A 21,091-nucleotide genomic window follows, 5' to 3' on the forward strand; every position below is an offset into this window, starting at 1 on the left:
AAACATGCAGGGGAAGATGGAGCCAGGCAGGGCCATTCTGCTGTGGCTAGATTGAGTTTTGCTTTCCAACATCACAGGGCTGCATTTTTGTTTAAGTCTTATATTCATCCTGTTTATAGTAAATCTAATGGCTAATAACATTTTTGAATGAAAGCATAATATGGTGGCTTGGTTTGATCAGTGCTCCATATCAGGTGAAACTGCAATATATGGTTACTTTTTTTATGCATGTTTGTATTATGCTACTGAGAAGGCCTTTATGTGAGAAGAAAATAAAGCAAAACAAACGTTAATGTAGGCCTCACAGCCCTGACAAGAGAAAAATAAGCAGATTGCTGACTTTAACGATATAAAGGGCTTTTTTATTGAAAAGAAAAAGAAAAAAAAAAAGTAATATAAGATAATATTCAGTGTATAAGGAGAAGTTCCAGCATAACTTCTTCCAATGACAGATACATCTTCACTTCTTGCCTCTTACTTCTGGAATTTGTTTCTGTTAGTCAGTCTTGCAAAACAGTGAGAGAGGGGGGAGAAATAATGCCTATACTTACATAGGTGTATCTTTTCCTCCAGGCTTTAATTTAGTCCTGTTGATATATGGAACAGTCAGAAAATACAATCTTTCAAAGTATGTCAAATGCAAATAGTACGTGCAGTTGTATATATTTTTAATGTCGATTTGACAGTAAAAGTTGTAAAAATACTCTACATAAAGTATTCCAGTCTTAGGCATAGGATTGCCTTTCAGAGGGAAGGAAAGGATGAGAAGGCTTAGCACTGGTTGCTCTTTGTCACAAAACTGAATAAAGTAGGAGTGCCGTAAGAAAAAGAAACAAAGAAAGCTAACTGAATAATGACCTGAGTAGAGGAACTTAATGTGTGCAAAACCTGGAATATTAAGTATGTTATTAAGTTGCAACAAGTAAGCATTATAGCACTTCAGCAACTATTTACTTGTTTTATTATAAGGTTTCCAAGGGAGATCCTATGGTCTACTAACACCCATTTTAAAAAATGCCTAAATATATCCTAACAGAAATAATGAGTCAGATGGAATTGCTATAGTCAGTAAAGTGGCTACTGGATATTTAAAAGCTTCCAAACATCAATAAATCTGACACAGCTGTAAAGGAGTACTTGTAAAGCAAAAATAATATGCAGTTAAGAAACTGCCTCAGTACATATTTGCCTGAAGTTAACCACCAGTAAGTGGACAGCAAGTGCTTATGGTACTGTATTCTGAGGAAATAAAAAAGGAATGCAAAATGTCTACCACTTTATTTGTTAATAATTTCTAATAAATCCAAAGGGGACTGTGCAGTTTATTATTCTACGTTATCATCATGAAGAGGCCCCGAATCTCATTCATATGAAAATTTATAAATACCTAATAGAATAAAAAACATCCTTGAATTATGAAGTGGGGAAGCAGACAGCAGCTCAGAAGTATACCACTTGCTACAAGGCTGAAGATGGTAATTTGACAGCCTCCACAAGATTGTATGATGTGATACCTGAGCAGCAGGACAAAATTTCTGTGTTTCTGTGGATGACCCAAGAGGAAAAGAACTGCATAATTCTTCTTTTTTCTTTTTTTGAGATAGCACGCTGGAAATCCTCTCTGTAATAACAACAGCAGCGAAATATTAGCTGATATTAATAAGCTGAAACTTACAAATCTATTGATAAAACTCAGACATAAGTCATTACTGGCTTGGCTATGGGAGCTCATAGGACACAATAATACAGAAAAAAAGCATTTTATTTTTTACACATCTTATTTATAGGATCCATTTTAAAAAACAGTCATACACAGTTATGTTCACCTTCTTACAGCAGTTGTAGCATGGGACTATGAAGGAAAGTGGAAATGATGATGGCTGGGGCAGGGTGGATGATAATGGACCAAACTGGATGTTAATCATATTGTAGTGCCCTTTGATATTTCACTTACTATTCCTTCAAGTCTTAACACAATGCTACAAATTGGCCACAGAGTCCATAGTCCATAAGCTAGGATCCTCATTTGCTCCACAGTATGCCAAAGTTGAGTCTAATTCATCATATGCATGTCTTTGTGAGATGGTGCAAAGTCCCTCCCATTTTGTTTTATACTCTGTTTTGATTACTAACTTTCTCGGAGATTCATTTGTTCATGTATTTTTATTGGAAATCCAGAAGGTGATAATACATAATAAAAATCTGAGATAAATTTGGTTGTAAGTTGACACGGCTATATAGAGGCTGCTACTTCTATATATAGCTATATAAAGACTACCTCTTAAAAAAAAAAACCATGCTTCTCATTTACAGTAATAGTTGCTTCTGATACCAGAAAAGCAAAGCAGTTTTACAGGGGAATTGAATCGTGCTCAGTTTACTCAGTTTGTCAAAAGGATGCAAAGAGACTTTATTGAATAGTATAATTTAATGAAACTTTATGTTACTTAGTTCATCTGTGAGATGTCTAGATTCCAGTCTAGTCTTAGCCCACATAAATATCTGGGAGTTTTACGTGATAATATCTGATCCTGTCACAGCAAAGAATCTGGGGAGCAAGTCTCTGAAGTAGTATTGTATTGGATAGGTACACACAAGTTTTGACGGCAGCTTCTCAGGCTCAAATTCAGCTGTTTGGTTTTTTTTTTAAATGTGAATAGCTTACTTTGGTGAACAGTTTATGTTGTAATCCTGCTGAAGTCAGTATTTACATGCAATGATTACTCAGAAAGTATCTAACATTATTATTATATATATATTTCAGTCTCCTAAATCTTATTTTCAGAATTACCTCTCTTTATTTTCATTTGAACTAGACTATTGAACCCTAGTGTGTAGCCTCTCTGTTTTACAACTAAAGGCAAATTGGTACAGCACTCTTTGCTAACCTGATGTTGGTAAAAGTGAATAACCTGTACATTTCCTAAGTCTTGACCTGTCATTTTTCATGGGAGCAACCCACTTGACTCACCTTCCCATAGCATTTCTATTAATTAAAAATAGTGAGTTCTTTTGTATGAGTACATTTTTGGTGCTCATATTATTCTGTTGGCACTACAGAGTAGTTCTCCTGAGAATGTGTTTTCTGGAGGACACTGGGGGAGCTACTTGTGCTGCATTTGAAACAATGCTGGAGTTGGAGCCTCCTGCCCAGGGAATTTCCCCCAGGGTTTGTACAGCTTGCTGTCAGAGGTGCTGGGGGGATAATTTGATTTCACTATGCAACTGTAGTTTGAAAAGCATATCTTATGAATTAAGATATGTAACCCTCTTTTAATTATGAATCAAAATGAGGTTTGGAGCTGCAGTTGGGACCATTAGGGCAAATCACAAGCTTCTGTGACCACTACCTTGAAGTGATACTGAGGTTTATTTTATGTATAGGTTAACATAGAAGGGAAAGTAACTGCCATTTTGTTCTGGCATCTCCATTGTACTTTACAGACAAATAATAACGGTTTGTCTTAGTTTTCCCAGAATCCCTCTACGGCAGCAACTTTCTTATTAAATATAATGGAAAATTAGCTATATAGAATTTTGAAATCCAAATGTTCCTGTATAAATGAATCCTTTTAAATGATTAAAAATAGAATAGGCATAACCAGCTGGTTTCCCAAGAATTTCTGCAGAAATATATTAAGATTTTTTTTCTGATTGCTGCTGTTTTAATCCTTGTAAATACAGCAGGATTAGAAAAAGTTTTATATTAAGAGTCTTCATAACCCTCCCCAGTTCAGATCATGTGATCGGGTAAAAAGATGTTCAGGCATGTAAGCTATGCTCCTGAAATCAGAATAGAAGCAGAAATTATTAAAATCTTTTTCTCAGTGATTCCATATAAGTAAGCATTTTGTTAGAAGCAAAATTCTTGCTGAATTACATCATTTCATTTATGATATATAAGTTATTTAGTCCATGCTGAATAATATTACGGGCACTACCCTGTGGAAAGGCTTTCTGTAAAAAGACCCAGGAGGTTGAACTAAAGCCAAAGTGAGGCTGGAAAAATCAGTGTCTGTACAAAAGTTCACCAAAGAGGGTTTTTTTCTGGCTAAGAAAGCATTCTACTCCATGGAAACGTGATATGGAGCTTTAACAGGAGTCTGCTTACTGCTAGGGACTGTGTTTGTTCCCTGCTGGGACACCCTTGGGAGCACAAGGAAGAGAATTCTGATACATTTGTTTCTTTTAAAAAAAGAAACCCTGGATGTAAAAACCCTCAGCAGTTCGTTTCCTTTACACTTCCAGTGCATTAAAAAGCTGCAGAGATCCTTGGCTGGTAAAGAAATGAGCTGAAATGTAGATTCATGCTGACACATTAATGGCTTGCTCAGGATTTGTTCCCTGTCACCTATGTTTGGCCATTTTCTTGTATGCCCTGTGTAGGGGTTGCTAAAATAAATTAATCTCTTTGAAAATATTTTTCTTTATAGGTCTGTGGTGTAGATAGATATTCCAGAAAAGAAATGAAAGAAAATGATTAAATTCAAGTTATAATGTTGTATTCCAGCATTGCAACAGTTTTATTTTTTCCTGAATGACTATTCCATTTCATCCTGACAGAGAGCAGAATAAATATTATTGGGGGTGTATAACATCTGTACTACCCTTTATGAGCAGATTCTAATATTTTTAGAGTTCTTCATCTTCACTGTGTCTTATCTTGTTTGAGAATGCTGGAGTTCTGGCCCTTTGGCTGAAAAATGGTGATTTATGTGAGTCTCATTTGTTTCTTTTGATAAACAGCTTCAGATGAATTAAAAAGAGAAAATGTAAAGCTTTAAAGCTGGAAAGAAAGTGGGGTGCTGGAGAGATCAGGTCTTAAGGAGAGCTTTGGAGGCCATCTCTAGCACCAAGTGGCCTTTCTTTGTTCTGGGGTAGATAATAAGGCTTCATGAGTCAGTTTTCAGTCTTATCACAAAGCTCAGGCAGGCTAATATTCTCCTTTATGTATAAAACTGGACCAGAGCATGGGGCTTTCTTATTTGCTGGGAAAAAATGACATCCTTCTCCCTTCACTGAGTCAACAATACATTTGGAACTGGTCATTTCCGAGGGAGGTGTTGACTTCTGTGTCATGTTACCAAATAGAAGGCTGTTGTTTGGTGTTCCTCGAAGAAACAAAGATGACTTTTCTGTAGAGAAAGGATAGGGTCAGAGCATAGAATAGGGGTGCTTTATACCTTCATACAGTTTGTATGTAGAGCACATATGACAGCACAGTAATGTTGTACGGAGTTGGATCAAATTAACCTATGATACTGTAGCTTCGACTATTTTTTAAATAGTCATTTCAAACCTTAGACTTGATCTTAATAGGCAGTATTGTGAAAACAGTGGACATCCAACTAAAAGGGAAGTTTTTGGCTCATTACTGTGATAGCAAATGAAAATCTGTCTCTCCTGTTACAGTTATATCGTGCTAAAACAATATTGGTATTGTCACACAATGTGAAGCTAATTGACCTTTTGGCTAGGGTAAGTGCAAAACCTAAATTAAATGCCATAGAGAACAACCATCGTAATCCGGAATTTGAAGGATCTGATACATGCGTTGGTAATTTAAGGGAGAAAACTGGGGACATGGGATGAGATCCAGGACTAAATATCTGAAAGAAAGAGACTAAAGTAGACAACTGGTTGATTAAATATATTATGATCCTGTTTTTCTTTGGTGTCTTGACCTTAGTAAAGTTCATTTAGCATGTAATGGAAAAAACAACCGGTTTGATAGCAAAATACAGGAAATGCCTTCAACCATTGCTGATTACAGTGGCAGCTTTTCTTCTGTTTTCATATTTTTTTAAAAATGCTCATTCTCGTGAGCCTGAAACAATGTAGAATAATGCTTTGGAGACTTTTATTTTGTGTGTCCAAGTAGAACAGTTAAGTGTCTGGCTGTTTAATGGATATGTGTTGGGAGAAGAGGTTTTACAGTCAAGAAAGTGCAATAGGAAATAATTGAAGAAAAATAAGTTTTACAGTGAATAACTACAAATGCTTACAAACTCTGTGTGTTTGTGTTAGAGAGAGAGAGAGAGAGAGAGAGAGAGGGAGAATTCTATCAGACAAATGAATACAGGTCTTTTTTTTGTTGTTGTTGTTAATCTGCCTTTGTCTGGCTATCTCCTACAAAAATTAGTTTCAAGACTAACTGAAATGAAAACAGGATAATCTCTATCTGGAACACAGAAAGCTGGGAAGCAGCACATACGTGAATATACTCAAAGGCTCAAATTCATTTCATCTAACTTTAGGAATGCAAGTGAAGCTCCCAGGTCCCAATCTTGGCTGTCCTGGAGTGCGTTTAGCCAAGAAAGAATGACAGGTTTCTTTAGGAAGCTGCACAGTCCGTATATTCATATTGGAGATACCACTGGAAATGACCCCAGTGGTATCCTGAGGCAAGTTGTGCTACCTCAACAGCGCAAAATGTTTCACAGCTCTAGTTACTTGCATGATTTAGATAAATTCTTAAAAGAAATGGAATGAATTGTGATTATGTCTTTTATTCTGTCATTCCTACCATGTGCAAGGCAGTAATATATTTTCTTCTGTGCTATTAAGATTTGCGAGGCTGTATTGCTGAGATGATAGTTAATAAAGACTGCTACCCATGCTACATGGGTAGTGATGCATTTGTTGGCTGAATGTTTTTCTATTCTGTGTAAGAAAACTTCACTTGAAGGAAGTAGAGAAGGGGGGGGGGGGAATCTGCCTTTTCACTTAGCCACAGGAACATACTTTAAAACAAAGTATTCTTTTATTTTCTTCATGTTTGCACAATTCATATTCCACCATCAAAACGATAATGACTTTGTCATCATATCTACTAAGGCCATTGTGGAAAGTCACCACTTCATTTGAGTTCCAAAGACAAATTTTTACCTGATCCAAATATGAAAACTTAATTAGTATGTCTTCTGATAAATTTACTAAGGTTTTGCTAGCATTTTTTCAGAATTCATTTTTCTGAACTTGATCTGACAAGCTTTTCTAGCTTCACGCCATCCTTTCACCATCTTTCATCAAGTGGATTTATCAAATAATGATTTAGTATTTTTTTGTTTAAACGGATTATAGACCTACATAAGTAGGCACTGCTTGTTTGTGCTCCACCTAAGTTATTGTTACAGTATGCAATCTTATGTTATTTGAGATATGAAAATAAGAACACAAAGCATTGTACTTCACACAGTAGTACGCCTCAGCTTGAGTTAGTCCTTGGCTAAACCTAAGGACTCTATTGTCCTCAGTGGGATCAGGGAGGTGTCAGTGAGGACAGGTTGTGTCACATTGCATATTTAGCAATTGCTCAACATAAAGGTTTTTTTAGCAGTGAGTGACACAGTCAGTGGGAATACAGATTCATCCTGTCATTCTCAGGATTTTTTTTTTCAGCTAAAATCTTTGAGATGAAAAAAAAAAAAAAGAAAGGAAATGATGTATTTAAACAAATTGGAGAAGAAAAGAAGTGAATCCCTCACTGAACTGCTAGTAGCCAAAATGTCAGGGCACTCACATGCACAGTTGGAGGCCCAGAGAGACCAAACCGCTCAGCTTCAGGAATAGGACAGCAGACTGAGCTCAAAGCCCTCAGCTGTTCACATGCTGCTTTCATAAAAACCTTTGAGCAGTCTGTGTTTTCAACACAAATGTCTTTTAAAATCTGAAGTTTTTCAAAAGGAGAAGACTGCTTATTATCTGATGCAACTGCAAGTTTCTGAGGCAGAAGCCAGCTCCATTCATGACTTTTCTTACCTGATAAAAAAAATTACTGCCCTTCCGGCCATGGGAATGTAGGAATGCCTTTGGGATCCAGCACAAAGTTTGACTAAATCGAGTCCTTGGAATTTGGCTAAATCAAGAGGCAGCATTGTAACACTATATCCCATCTCTGCCTAAGGCTCATTGAAGGATTATTGCATTTCCAGGTGGGAATCGTGGAAGGAACACATTTAAAAAGGAGTATGGTGTGAATGTAGAAGTTATTCAGAAAATACCATTTCAGACAGCGTGATACAAATGTTCTATGGTATTTACTGCTTTTGACTGAAACTTATGTTGAAAATGCAACATTAACTAACTTAAAATACAGCAAAGAGAAATTTAGTGCTGGGTACAGGAGGGACCTCTAGATGCAAGAGAGCATCTCTGTCTCAGATACAACTTGGATACTGCTGAGTAAGTTTAAAACTCTAGGAATGTAGAAGTCTTACATTAATTAACATAGAAAAAAAATTTCATCTTACTAATTGAAATTTTTAATTGATTTAATGAGGATGTTGCCTTCAGTTATGAATTTCAATAACTATACTACTGGAAAATGATTCTTTGGCTCTCTGTGTGTTATGGGGATATTTCCTTTTTACCTTCAGTGGTTCCTTCTGTGAATAGCCTGTCTATTCAACGCCTGCAGAAAGGATGCAATTTTCCCATGCAGGGAAACAATGGCAGTGGCAAAGATTTCAAATACAGTATTGAAAGCGTTTATTGTAGCTGGAAGTTACACAAACAAAAAAAAATATGAAGGATCTGTTTCTTTGACAGTTGTTCAGTAACTACATACTTTTGACTTGTGCTGCTTTGATGTTCTATAGATGTTTAGTACGGTGCTGTCCTTCACTTCATTTTCATCCTACAAAGAAATATACCTGTTTCTGATGCAGTTATTATCACTAGGTACTGTTTTTTCACCTTCATGCTGACCTACGTGCTGAAATGTATATTGTTAATTTCTCAGCAACTAGAGTAGAAGTAGATGCTGTGGAGATGTTTCATTGTAAAATGATTGCTTAAACCAACATGTGATCATGTTTCTTAGCTACTTGATCCTGTTCTTCAAATATGGTTTTATTTAGTTACTAATGTTTACCTGATTCAAAGGCTACTGTTAGTAATGTTTGGCAGACATTCTGGTCAAAGCCTATCTTGACTGTTTAATTGCCTTACTTTCAACAAGAACATTACCTGTTATCTAAATGACACATGTGACACATGCCACACACACAAGGTGGTTATCTCACCGGCTACTGTTTGGAGTCAGACTTGAAGAACCCAGTTCTGTGAAATCCTCACCACTGCAGCATTTCTGGGAAGCAAGAACACTTGGTGTCTCATGACACTGGCATGTAGAGGAATGAATGAGCATTATGGATGCTGTCTTGCAGGTTACCTGCTGTGAGCCTGTTCTTCTGTTCTGACATGCACAAACCGCATTGTTATAATCCTGATTATCTCTTGAGATCCTGCCAATCATTCCTGTTTCTGAGGTGATTGTGATGCTGGCAAATGCCCAGAAACAAAAATCAAGGCTTAAATTTCTTTTTAACATTTTCTGAGAAAAAGAAATGATTAAAAAAAAACAATGCTTAACTTATGCAATTGACTGCTCAAGTCAACTGAACAGGCTGTACAAAGTATCTTGGCAAACAAACAAAGGAGAAAAGTAGCTTAATGTATCATTAATACATTCAAACAACCTCGCATTTTCCTAGCTTAACTGGTTAGGTTGTTTGCAGTTGCAAGTAGTTACTCAGGTTATAGGAGCTCATTTTGTCAGACGCAGATTACTTTCTTAGTTCCTACAAAGAGTATGCAAAATGAGAAAAAGAAGAATGTAATAGATCCTTGTCACGGAGCTATCTGACACTGTATTATTTGGTAAGCTCTGATTTAAAGGCAGACAGCTGGTACTAATACCAGGGACCAAGCAAAAGACAGAATGGATCCAAATGGATTATTCTGTATAGGCAACAAATTTACATTCTGGAGATGGATAGCTCTTAATTTTGGAGATGACAGGGGAGCTAGGTTTCAATTGTGGAGACATAAAGGTCTTAAACTAAACTTTTTTCACAAGCACTTAAAAAAAATGCTTCCTTGAGGACTCTTTTTTCATTTGTTTCCTCATCTTCGAGTGTTTTGATTTAGTCTTCCTTTTTTCTTCTCTGAGGCATTGAATGGCACGTTACCTACTTTTGTACATTTCTTGAGTTATTACACTTTCTTTTTAAAAATTTACCTTCTAAAAAAAAATGTCAGCTACAAATTAACAAAATTGTTTTTAAAAGGTTTTCAGTGTGTGATATTCTCATAGACTAGCTATAAATTTATCATTTTGGCAGACTCCCAACTTACATTTTAACCTCCTGTAGGTAGGCTTAAAATTTCACTTTTGGTCTTTATAGGTAAGTATATATTTAGGTTCTTCATGTTTTTCTTTTTGTTCAGGTTGTTTATTCTCTTTCTCTACTGTCAAGTTTTTATTTCTGGTTTCTGTTACTTACACAAATCTTTAAGCAAATAAAGGGATAGCAAGAGGTGATTGATGGGTGAAATGATTAGATGTAGGTGATTATGTTATAAACAGTTAGATCTTGGATTGTTAGGGACCTCATAAAAAGGTTGACCTTAAAAACGATAAATGTGGTCTGGGGGCCTCATGGGTGTGACCAGATGAATGTATACAAAAGTAGTGTAACTGATGTGGAAAGAGCAAAGTCAGGTGTAGAGGGTATTGATTGCAATGAGCCCATGTATTTTTCAGCTTCATAAACCATATTTGATAAGGCTAGCTTACATGAGAGACAGTGGATTTGCAGTTAGTGAGGTAAATCTGACTTTGGCCATCTCAAATTTCTTGCAAATGCACAAACTTAGTAGTATGTATACAGCACAACTAATTTCTACAACATTGTCATCAAGTGTTTCCCAGAAGTGTCTGATGCACTGTATATATGTGCAGTCATTACAAATACCTTGAATATTAAGCCTGCTGTATACCAGAAATACCATATTTTTTTGCTGTCATATGACATAGTAAAAGATACAGGCAGGCTGGCATACACAAAAATATTAAACAAGCATTAAAAAAAAAAAAAAAGGCGAAATCAATAAAAAAATAATTTATTTTACCTGTTGAAATTGGGGTGATAGAGAGAAAAGAGCATCTCTGGAGAAATTTCAGAATGCAAATTGGATGTATCTCAAATAGTGCAGCCTTAGAAAGGCTATTAAATTATTTGTCTTAATGATTCCAGTATAATTGTGGTTCTGTATTCTAGGGACTGGAAGGGAGACATTTCTCTGAAAAAAAAGTCTTCAGAGCAAAGTAAAGGTTTCTAGTCCCTCACTCAGACAGAATTTGTTGATATTAAGGATCCAATGCAAAGTAATCCATGTTGAAAAGTAACTATTAATTCAGCCCATTTGATAAATATGGCTAAATTGGTACTCCTTACACTATATTGATAAAAAAGTGAGAGTGGCTTTATTAGATATCATTAACCTGTTTCACATAGAATCTTGGATTCATAGCAATCAAGAGAATGTGATCTTTTCCAAACATTTCTGATTCTGTTTTTAATACAGTTGTGCTTCCATGCAGCTGAAGAGAGAGTAAAGGTGTTGTCTTGCAAAATGTTTGTCAGTACCTGCTTCTTTATTGCCATTATTGAGGTCTATTCAGTAAGTGCTGCCACTTATTTTTCATGCATACACAAAGGCCAAATACTCAGTGTTGTTTGTGGAACCATCTGTTCGGTGTGTTTTATAGTTTGTGTTCAAATTCATGAGTGTATGCTCAAAATTTGAAAGTTGACATAATTCCGGGCCTTTATATTTCAGGGACCTGAAACTGGACAATATTCTTCTGGATGCAGAAGGCCACTGTAAACTGGCTGACTTTGGAATGTGCAAAGAAGGGATTCTGAATGGAGTGACCACCACAACCTTCTGTGGCACACCTGACTATATAGCTCCAGAGGTACTTTTTTGCATGGTGCTAAGAACACAGATAGTATAATCCATCAGATGGACTATATAACATGTGTAGGCACTTCTTTTTTAGGCACTTCTTACATGTAGATGAAAGTAGTATACTAAGCAGGCTAGACTGCGCCACAGATTTTCTGGGATAATCCTGCACAAATTGTTTCCTCTACAAACAGTATTCCTCTAGAAACAGTATTCCATGTTCATAGAGAGTCAAAGCATGGATTTTTTGGTATTTATTCCCTGAATTTAATAGTATTTTTCTCCACAATCTCATTTCTGACACAGCATCATTGTGAAAACACTTCAAGCTTTCACAGAAGCCCTTAAGAAGCTGCAAGCAACTGACTACTATCAGCACTAGTCTTTAATAGTTATAAATAATGTTATTAATTGTTCATAAGAATTAAAAGAGGATGTTCATACAGAAGAGACCATAGGTTTGGTGTCATTTTCCATAATGTTTTGTGGGAATGTATTTTTTTCCTTTCTTTAAAGTGTTCATGAGTGAAAGACACTACTTTTTCAGTACTTCTTATCACATGAATGATGAGAAAATAGAGATACCTTCATAAAGAAGTAAAAGCCTCTCATACACAATGCTGCACACAGTTGGTAATACCCTAATTCATTTATAGGCATTTGTTGGGTAAAAGAAGTTGCTGATATTTGTACTTATTTCACATATACTAAATTTTAATATTATGAGTTGCATTTTTGAGTGCCTCAAATGAGTTGATGTTGCACGGTTTCCCTGCTAGACAGATTTTGTCTGCTCAGTTTGGTTAGTAATCCATGCATCTTTTTGCCAAAGTTTCAGTGTGGTTACCTAGTTTAAAAGCTTCATTAACTTGTCTTTCATCAGCCATAAACTTACAGCAGGGAAAAATATTAGTTTATTATTTGCTGGTGATAATAAATTAGAAATATTGTTAGAGTTCTTGGCTGTCAAGCTCTGGAAGCACAACTGTTAAGGTGTGAGTCACCCTGTAACTATCATGACATCTATGAACATGTTTTGTGGCATTTGAAAAGAACTCTGGAGATAAAAGAAAATAAATGCCAGTGTGATGGATTTGGTTTTATATGAATTCTTTTCTGATTTAGTATACTAATTGTGTCATTTGGCAGGTTCTTTTTAAAATGTTGCTAAAAACAAAGCAATAACAAGATCCCAGGATCTTTTATATTAAATCCTCATCTTGCAGAATTCAATAGTTTAGGCTTCCCATATTGTCATCTTGATTACAGAATACCTCTTGATTCTATTTCTCTTGCACCACAGTACTATGTTTCGATTCCCTTTTCTTTAGCAATATCTGATTTACAGAGTGTACCCAAACCACTCAGAAAGTACACTTGCAAAGAGTTTTGTTTTCTGTAATTAATGTGTATAAAATTAATATCCAATCAACTAAAAATCCAGTCAGAAGCTACTTAGATACGTCCAACTAAATTTGGTTTTATACGTTACTTTACAATCATTCTTCCAAAACAACATTAAGCTAATGAAGTTCACCACAAGGCTTCTGGCTGAAATACTAATGTTCTTTAAGAAGGTGAAGGAGTTGCTGCCACTCCAACAATTTTAAGCCAGTCACCTTCACCTTAAACAGTCACCTCCCCTTCTTTCCCCAGTCTCCTGTCATGCTGAAATGCTGCAGCCAAACGTCAAGCTTCTTTTCAGTGGAAAGGAGCCAAAAACTTGTTCCTTGTACAATAGTTCTGTAACATTAAGACAATAAAAATCCATCATGCTAAATAACTACTCCCTACTAAAAGTATTTGCTACAAGGTTGAACTTGTGCCACCTAAAAAATTGTTGCCAGTTTTGTTTTTTTTTCTTAAAAGCAAACACAGTTGAAGTGAGTCCTAGAACCATGTATTGCGCAGCATTTCAGTGCTGTAAAAAGAACTTGAGCAAAAACTGCTTTTAGCTTCCTTCAGCCCTACCTAAAGCATGCAAATAAATCTCTTGGATGATCTCTGTACAACATTACAAGTTGGTTACGTTTGTTTTATTCAAGATAGGGACAAGGAGATGTTTCACATTTTCCACCGATCCATTTTGTTTATGTGATCTTTCTTCCCTTATAGCGTGACCTGCTTTAAACAGTTTGGAAGGATATACAGCTCTTTTGCTGACGAGCATACTTTTTTACTCACGGGACTACTAAACTCAGTTAATACTTCTGAGAATAACTACACATTGACACATAGCTGTTAGTGCAAATTGTATTGGTAAGAGATCATGCCTGCTCTTTAGCGACATCAGTGTGGGTTTTAGTCCTACATGTGCCCTGGGGTAAAAAAAGAAGTCTAGCATGTTTAAGCAGTAAATTTGCATTTGATTGTATTGTCTAAACTAACTATTCAACCGGATCTCTTTTTCTGTACCAGATCCTCCAGGAATTAGAATATGGCCCTTCAGTAGATTGGTGGGCTCTGGGTGTTCTCATGTATGAAATGATGGCTGGGCAACCCCCCTTTGAAGCTGACAATGAAGATGATCTCTTTGAATCCATCCTTCATGATGATGTCTTATATCCAGTCTGGCTCAGTAAAGAAGCCGTCAGCATTCTAAAAGCAGTGAGTCTTCCATTACTTGTTTTCCTTCTCTTCATGGTTTTCTTTGTTGCTTTTTTTTTTGTTGTTGTTGTTGTTGGTTTTTTTACCCTTGATTAAAATTGAATTTGCTGCAAGTTGTTGAGAACAGTCACCACTGGGAGTTCAAGCACAGTTCAAAGTGCCACTGTTAGGATAATGGGGCCTGGGATAAATTACACCGCTTGTGGGAAAGGAACAGAATGTTTGTATTCCACGCAGTTGTACACTGCATAAATCTGTGTACTGCAGATTCATGTTTCAGGGAAAACCCAACCAACTAGAACCGTGCTATCACTTTGACACTTCATATGCTGCATATTCTCCAGAGCTGGGAAAGCACTGTGTAAAGAAACAGACTCAGTGTTTTGATTTAACCCAATGGGGAATTTGCCATCCTGATGCCTTTGTTCCTACATTATCAAGATGGGTTGAAAGCTTTTTATTTACAGCTGCATGTTCTGCTTTTTAATTCACATAACACTTAGATTAAGTAGTCTTACTCTCGGGCAGTTGTTTTGCCCCAGTTTTTGCCTGGAATAAAGGAAATTTTCAATGAACGGGGCGGCTGGTAATGTGAAGTCCTACAGAGTTATATTTTGAGTTACATTCATACAGGATTATCTTTTGAAATTATATAGAAAACTTGAACATATTCTGATTTTTACACCAGTGGACAGGTAGCACTTTGTAATCTTTTAATAAAGATACCTTCAGTCTTATCCTGAGAGACCATAGTGGGCTAGGTGGAGAGGGAGCTCTAGAGAATGATTCAGACCAGAAATCCAAGTTAATCTGTCTGAATTGTTTGCTGGAGTATCTCTTTTGGTCCATTCATGGTAGTGAAAACATGGTGGATTTATTAAAGCTAACCTTTATACATGTTCTCCCTTTCCCCCCAGACACCTCTCTGATGTCATTTTATTAGCTGACATGATACTTTCATGTGTCTCTTTTTATTCCCAAAGACTTTAGTTATTATCGGTCCCACAACTAGGATGTATGGAATTGAACTACAGGAATTCAGACTGATTTTCAGGATTATTCTAGGCTATTGAAGAGAATTTCAGAGATTTTCTGTACTATTTTGTTTCACATTCTGTAAGGTGTGTTCCTTTGTCTTTCAATCCAAAGGCTCTTTCTGTGAGTCAACATTAACCAGTCCATCTGTTATTCTGAATTGTGGAAACATTCACTGGAGGGGGCAAGTTTTCTGATAACCCTTGACTAGTGTGTAGTGCAAGAATCACTGTATCTAGAAGAAGGTTTTTGTTTGACAGAGGAAAAAGAAAAACAGGCTTGGTAGTTACGGTCTCACTCTTTGTGGTGCATGTAGTGAGATGTCCAGTTGTTAATGTTGCACATGTTATTCATTAACCAGACAAAAATAGAGGCACGGAACTAGGCTGTAGGTGTAAGCAATGTATTTTTGTGAATATGACTGTAAAGGCATCCAACACTATACATTTCTTTCAAAGTTTACATTGCTATACATTTTCATTAGTCTATTTTACTGAGTCTGTATGTTAATAGTAGACATGGTGGTTTATATTTTGGTACAGTCTGCTTGTTTTTTTGCATCTTTTTGTCTAAAGTTAATCCTTAATGCCATTTTAAACTGTAAAAAGAGAGTGACATCCATAAAATAGATTTGCACCATAATAAGAGATTACTCTTAATTGGACAAGATGATTTGACTAGCATAAAGTGATAGAATGTAATGTAACACTAAAAAGAATACATTTCCTTACATTTAACAACCTGCAGCTTATGCAGCTGTGGTGTGAAACACTCCTGAAATTTGTGCTCTGCATGTGATCCTTGTCCACATTCTATTAAATGAAGAACAGGAAAAGCAGAGGAAAGAAAGAGGCGTCTATGTATTTTACTGCTGAATGCTAGCAAGGGATTAGCTTTGGAACACTTCATTTCCTCACATTGTGCTTCGAGACAGTTTTATTCTTTAGAAACCATGTATTTTTTCACTCCTCCAAACAAGCTGTAAGGAGAATTTAACATAATGATTTTCTCTTACATCAAGTAAAAATGTTTTCCTCTTTTATGAAGAAACAGTTTTCTCACTTATTCTAACAAAATCCTAACAAGGATAATTTTACAACTCAGTATTGCACGGCAGAATGTTGCTTATCCTATGAAATCCCAGGAATCTTATTAGCTCTGTTTCTGTGAATTGACAGGAATTGCTATTTAAAATTCTTTCCTGTCCGGTAAGGAAAACAATTCCTCATTGAAATTAGCTTCTTTGCAAGTGATTGAGAAAGGTTGTGTGTACAGTGTATGCCCTCTGAGTATGCAGATGACATAGATCTCTGGCTACAGAGGCAAAACTCTGCTATTAAACACTGCTGCTTATTTCAAAGCAAAGTTTTGGGAACCTGCTTATCCTTGATTCAGGCCCCAAGTTACATGGATATTTGAGCAACCTTTTTTCCCATTGTCATTTAGTCAGTAGGAGCTCTGAACTTCAGCGCTCTCACTTAAACAAGAAGTTCCTGCCATAGTATAGGCAGCACGTATGGCTGTGACTGTAAGTGTTGTAAGTATAATAAGCCCTACTGGCAACCATCTCATCAATACAGCTAGCAGCTGTCAGGGCACTGACAGTAGCATCCTTGTTGGTGCTGTTGATAAACAGGAACTAAATGCCAGCTTGTGCTTAAGAAATGGCAATAAAAGCGGAAAAAGAACAATATTTATCAGAGAGTATGAAATTTATGGAATTAAATGTCCTCTTCAGAACTCTGAGATTATTGTATCATATTTGTGCATGACACTTGTTTTAAGTATTTGCTCCTAATTTATTTTTTCTCCCTCATCATTCATTTCCAAGTTTGTGAAGTACAGTGATAAACTGTATTACATAGTAATATTATCATGTTCTGGACTTGTTAAATATGACATGATGTTTTCCCTGCCTGCAGCTTAAAACAAAGATGTATGTAGGATCAGGTTTTACTTCTTTGATACCTGGATTACAGAGTACAAAAAGCATACCCTGTAATTTCCATGTTCTGCTTCTGCAAAATGCATGGCTGATGGTTCCTGGCCTGCTCTCTCTTGTAACCAGAGGCTCTTGGAGGTGAAATAAAGCAGAGGAGTGCAGGAATGCTTTTGGTTGTTTTCCAAGAGACCTCACCAAAGTGTACTAATCCTTTCAAAACCTTTGCTTCTCCTGCCCTTAGAAAATATGGGCTGTAATTTAGATAGCACTTGTCCACTTGCAAAAGAAATTGCAGATCAGTTGAATGCAAGACCAAAGGCTCATATTTGGATCAGAATGTTGTGGTGTTTCTCAATATATTCCATGTATTTTTATTGAAATGTACAGGCAGAACTCCTGTAATTTTCATAGCTATGGATGCTATTCTTATTCATATGATAAAGAAATTCTAGAAGTTCATAAAGGACCTTTCATGTGTTTGCTTGAAAGGAATTGGATCTATATGAAGCCTATGTATCCAAAGAAAATAAAAAACGAGAATAATATTTAGCCTCTGTCTCCAAACTTAGTTGTTAAGGCAGTGCAAACATGATAAAATAAGAGCTATCCTAAACACCTTTTATAAACAGGAGGTTTAATTGAGGTTTTAATATTTTCTTTGTTTCTTTTATATTTTTGGGCCAAAGGTGGAATAAGAATCTTCTCCTGTAGCACTCCCAGCCAGGAGGTCACAGAATTTAACAGAAAGATTTTCCTATAGGAAACTTTATTTTCAGAGCTTCCAAGTCTTCCAGTTTGACTGTAGCCTCTGAAATTTGGAGAAGTGTCCTTGTTGCTCTTCCAGGAAAAGTAACATTCTGAAAGGAGGTTATCTCTAAAAACTAAACCCCAAGAACAGTAATTACTAATTAAATTGTAAATGGTTTCCAGCCATTGTCATTTGTGTTTTAACATTTTCCTCTTCTCCTTCCCCCACCCTGTAGTTCATGACAAAAAATCCAAATAAACGACTTGGCTGTGTGGCATCACAAAATGGGGAAGATGCGATTAAGCAGCATCCGTTTTTCAAGGAAATTGACTGGGTTCTTCTAGAACAAAGGAAAATCAAGCCACCCTTCAAACCTCGGATTGTAAGTAGCAGCTTGAATAACATTCATAGAAAACATGGTTTGACTATTCTAGTCGCTGTCTTTTTTAAGGCATGAAATTACTTGATGCAACATTTGAGGGTTGAAGTAGTAGCATAAAAACAAGCAGAAAATATTGCCTTCTCATTTCTTCTGCAAAGGTAAGTGCTAAGGATAGATTCAACACACAGGAAGATGTTCATGTTCAGTCACAGAAACCATGGGAGAGGTAAATGCCCTCTTTTAATTATTTTCCCATATTTCTAAAGATGTCTTGGTCAGAAAAGATTATTTCAATTGGATATAAACTTTCTGTGTAAGTCCTGCATTGCTGATGGAGGGTGGATTTTGCAGGGAAAGGTAGAGGAAAAGATTTCTGACTGAAAAATTCCCAAAGAAACATCCTCTTGGGGAAAATAAATGTACATCATGATTAGATAAATCGATACATTTGCATTTTGGTAACCAATAATCAAGTATTTGCATTTTAAACTGGCAGAAACATGCAATTAGTGGCCCCACATGCAGATGCTACAAATGCCAAGAGAAAATACTTTTTTATTCTTGCCTTTCCCTGGATGAAACTACTCAAAGTGTAGTTTGTACTTGCAACTCATGAAATGACAACTTTTCAGCTGTGAATGTGAGCAGCAAATTTGATACTTGAACAATGCAAGAGAATAATTTTATGACATAATCCTTTGACATTGTTTTTCATCTTTTGATTTTGAATATTCCTAATCATAATGTTTGATTTGCCTGTAAATACAGTTAACATACTTCTTTCTTTACTTCTTTAGATAGTGTTTGAAGGTTTAAATAAATTAAAAAGGGAATAATGAATCTTTGGTCTCAACACTGAATATCAGCTTAATGTTAGAGTGGAAAGCCTTCTTTGTCATTGTTGAATTAGTATCTGTTGTATTTGGTGTATCTACTTTAAGTCCAGGGAGATACACTTCCCTGAGTCCCATGTGTGGAAGTGGGGGTGGCCGTGCAGGGACCACCCAGAGGAGGAATCTGAAGTAATTCCTCTGAGCCTGCACTTGGAGAAGTGTGTTTCCCTCTATAGCTATGAAGGAAGAATTCAACAGGTTGGACTCAGTGTGAAAATTAACCCTAGTGAATGCCTTTCTAGGAGTAATTTCAAGGAGTTTCAAGTGTTATCGTATAGGAATATTTTATTTAGTATATTTCTTGGAGAATACAGGACTTGCAATGCTACAGGCCCAGGGCAGCCAGAGCCAGCTCCTGGCTTCCCTACCCTGCTGCCCTGCCCTTCCCTGGAGGAGTAGGTGGATCACATATAGTGCCAGAGCCAGTTTACAGATCTCTGTGCTGCTGCAGGAAGTGTAAACCCCAGGTTAACCCTGCTGGCATCTATCTGAAACTTGTTTAATGCTCTAAATGCTCTCAAGACAGGCTCCTCAGAGAGCTCCAGACAGCCTTATTCACTGTTTAGCAGTGAACCATATGTGCAGTATCTCTTTTCCTGTTTTCATAAGAGCTTGGCCTTTTATCTCGTAATCATTTGTGTTGCTTTGCTCAGTATCTATCAGTATTTTGGTTATACAGGTATCGATCAGACTGCACAATTCCAGATTAGGTTTCACTTAAAGCCTACATCTAATAAGTCTCAGAATCCTCACATCTATTGTGTTTAATGGCTGTTTTCCATTGATGACTGAAGATGCAAGTCCACTCCGACAGTAGATGTTCTCATAATGTCCATATTTTTTTATAAGTATTCTCATGGTGGTTGCTCTTAAAAATCAGGAGGGATTTGGAATGCCAGGCATTTTTATCCTTTCTCTTTTGCCTTCTCAGTGCAGCTTCTGTCTCTTTCTGGTAATTATTTCACTACTGCTGTTTTGTAAAGCCATTCCTATTTTACCCACACCTGCTGTTTTGTTTCTTTTCTCTTTTTCTGTTTTCTTTACTGATTATTTCCTTTTTAGCAGTGATTTCAGATTATTTCAAAATAATTCTTAGTAAAATTTTAGTAACAGCTAGTTGCTATCTAATAATTCTTCGGATAATTTAATACTTCCTTTTACCTTTATCTTCATTTTTCTTCAGGCTGCTTTAATAGTGCTGGATTTTTATACTATTTATGTCTAAACTGTATATGTCAACTTTTCCACATTCTAGCAAATTTGATTCCTGCTGTCTAGTGGTTCTGTATGTTTATTTTTTTCTGAAATCTTATTTTATGGTGGTAAATTTAGATAGCATGAGGTTTGTATTAGAGGCAACCCTATTATTTTCATATTTTCAGTCTGCTTTCTGTATAATAACTTCTCTGGTGACCTCATCCTATCAATTTTACTAATAACTGTTTTATACTTAGGAAGGGTATACTTTATATAGTTACACTGTGTTTATGATCCATCAGCTGTTTTATACCAGCTGTATAAATTTTACAACTGTTTCAGTTTTTTTGCTGTATAAAAATCTTTGACCAAGATTATTCTGAAATTTTTGCTTGTCTTCTTAACATTTAATGCTTTATTAGTTGAAAATTAGAACATGATCTAGGAGTAGCCCAGACAGAAAGATCACATGAATCTAATTAATAATGATGCAACCTCAGAAATTGTAAAGGATTCTGGGGAAGTTCAGT

General features: G+C 36.2%; 1 protein-coding gene across 3 annotated transcripts in view; it reads left to right on the forward strand.

Moving 5' to 3' along the window:
- The window catches only part of PRKCE (protein kinase C epsilon), a 253,844-nt gene that overhangs the window by 215,013 nt on the left and 17,740 nt on the right, over positions 1–21,091 (forward strand). For all 3 annotated transcript variants that reach the window (XM_032443307.1, XM_015857526.2, XM_015857525.2), the window contains exons 12-14: positions 11,629–11,767; positions 14,176–14,364; positions 18,325–18,471. In XM_032443307.1, the coding sequence (XP_032299198.1) occupies positions 11,629–11,767; positions 14,176–14,364; positions 18,325–18,471 (475 nt within the window). The remainder of the gene's footprint in view (positions 1–11,628; positions 11,768–14,175; positions 14,365–18,324; positions 18,472–21,091) is intronic.

This window comes from Coturnix japonica, chromosome 3 (assembly GCF_001577835.2).
Source record: "Coturnix japonica isolate 7356 chromosome 3, Coturnix japonica 2.1, whole genome shotgun sequence".
NCBI classification, from domain to species: Eukaryota; Metazoa; Chordata; class Aves; order Galliformes; family Phasianidae; genus Coturnix; species Coturnix japonica.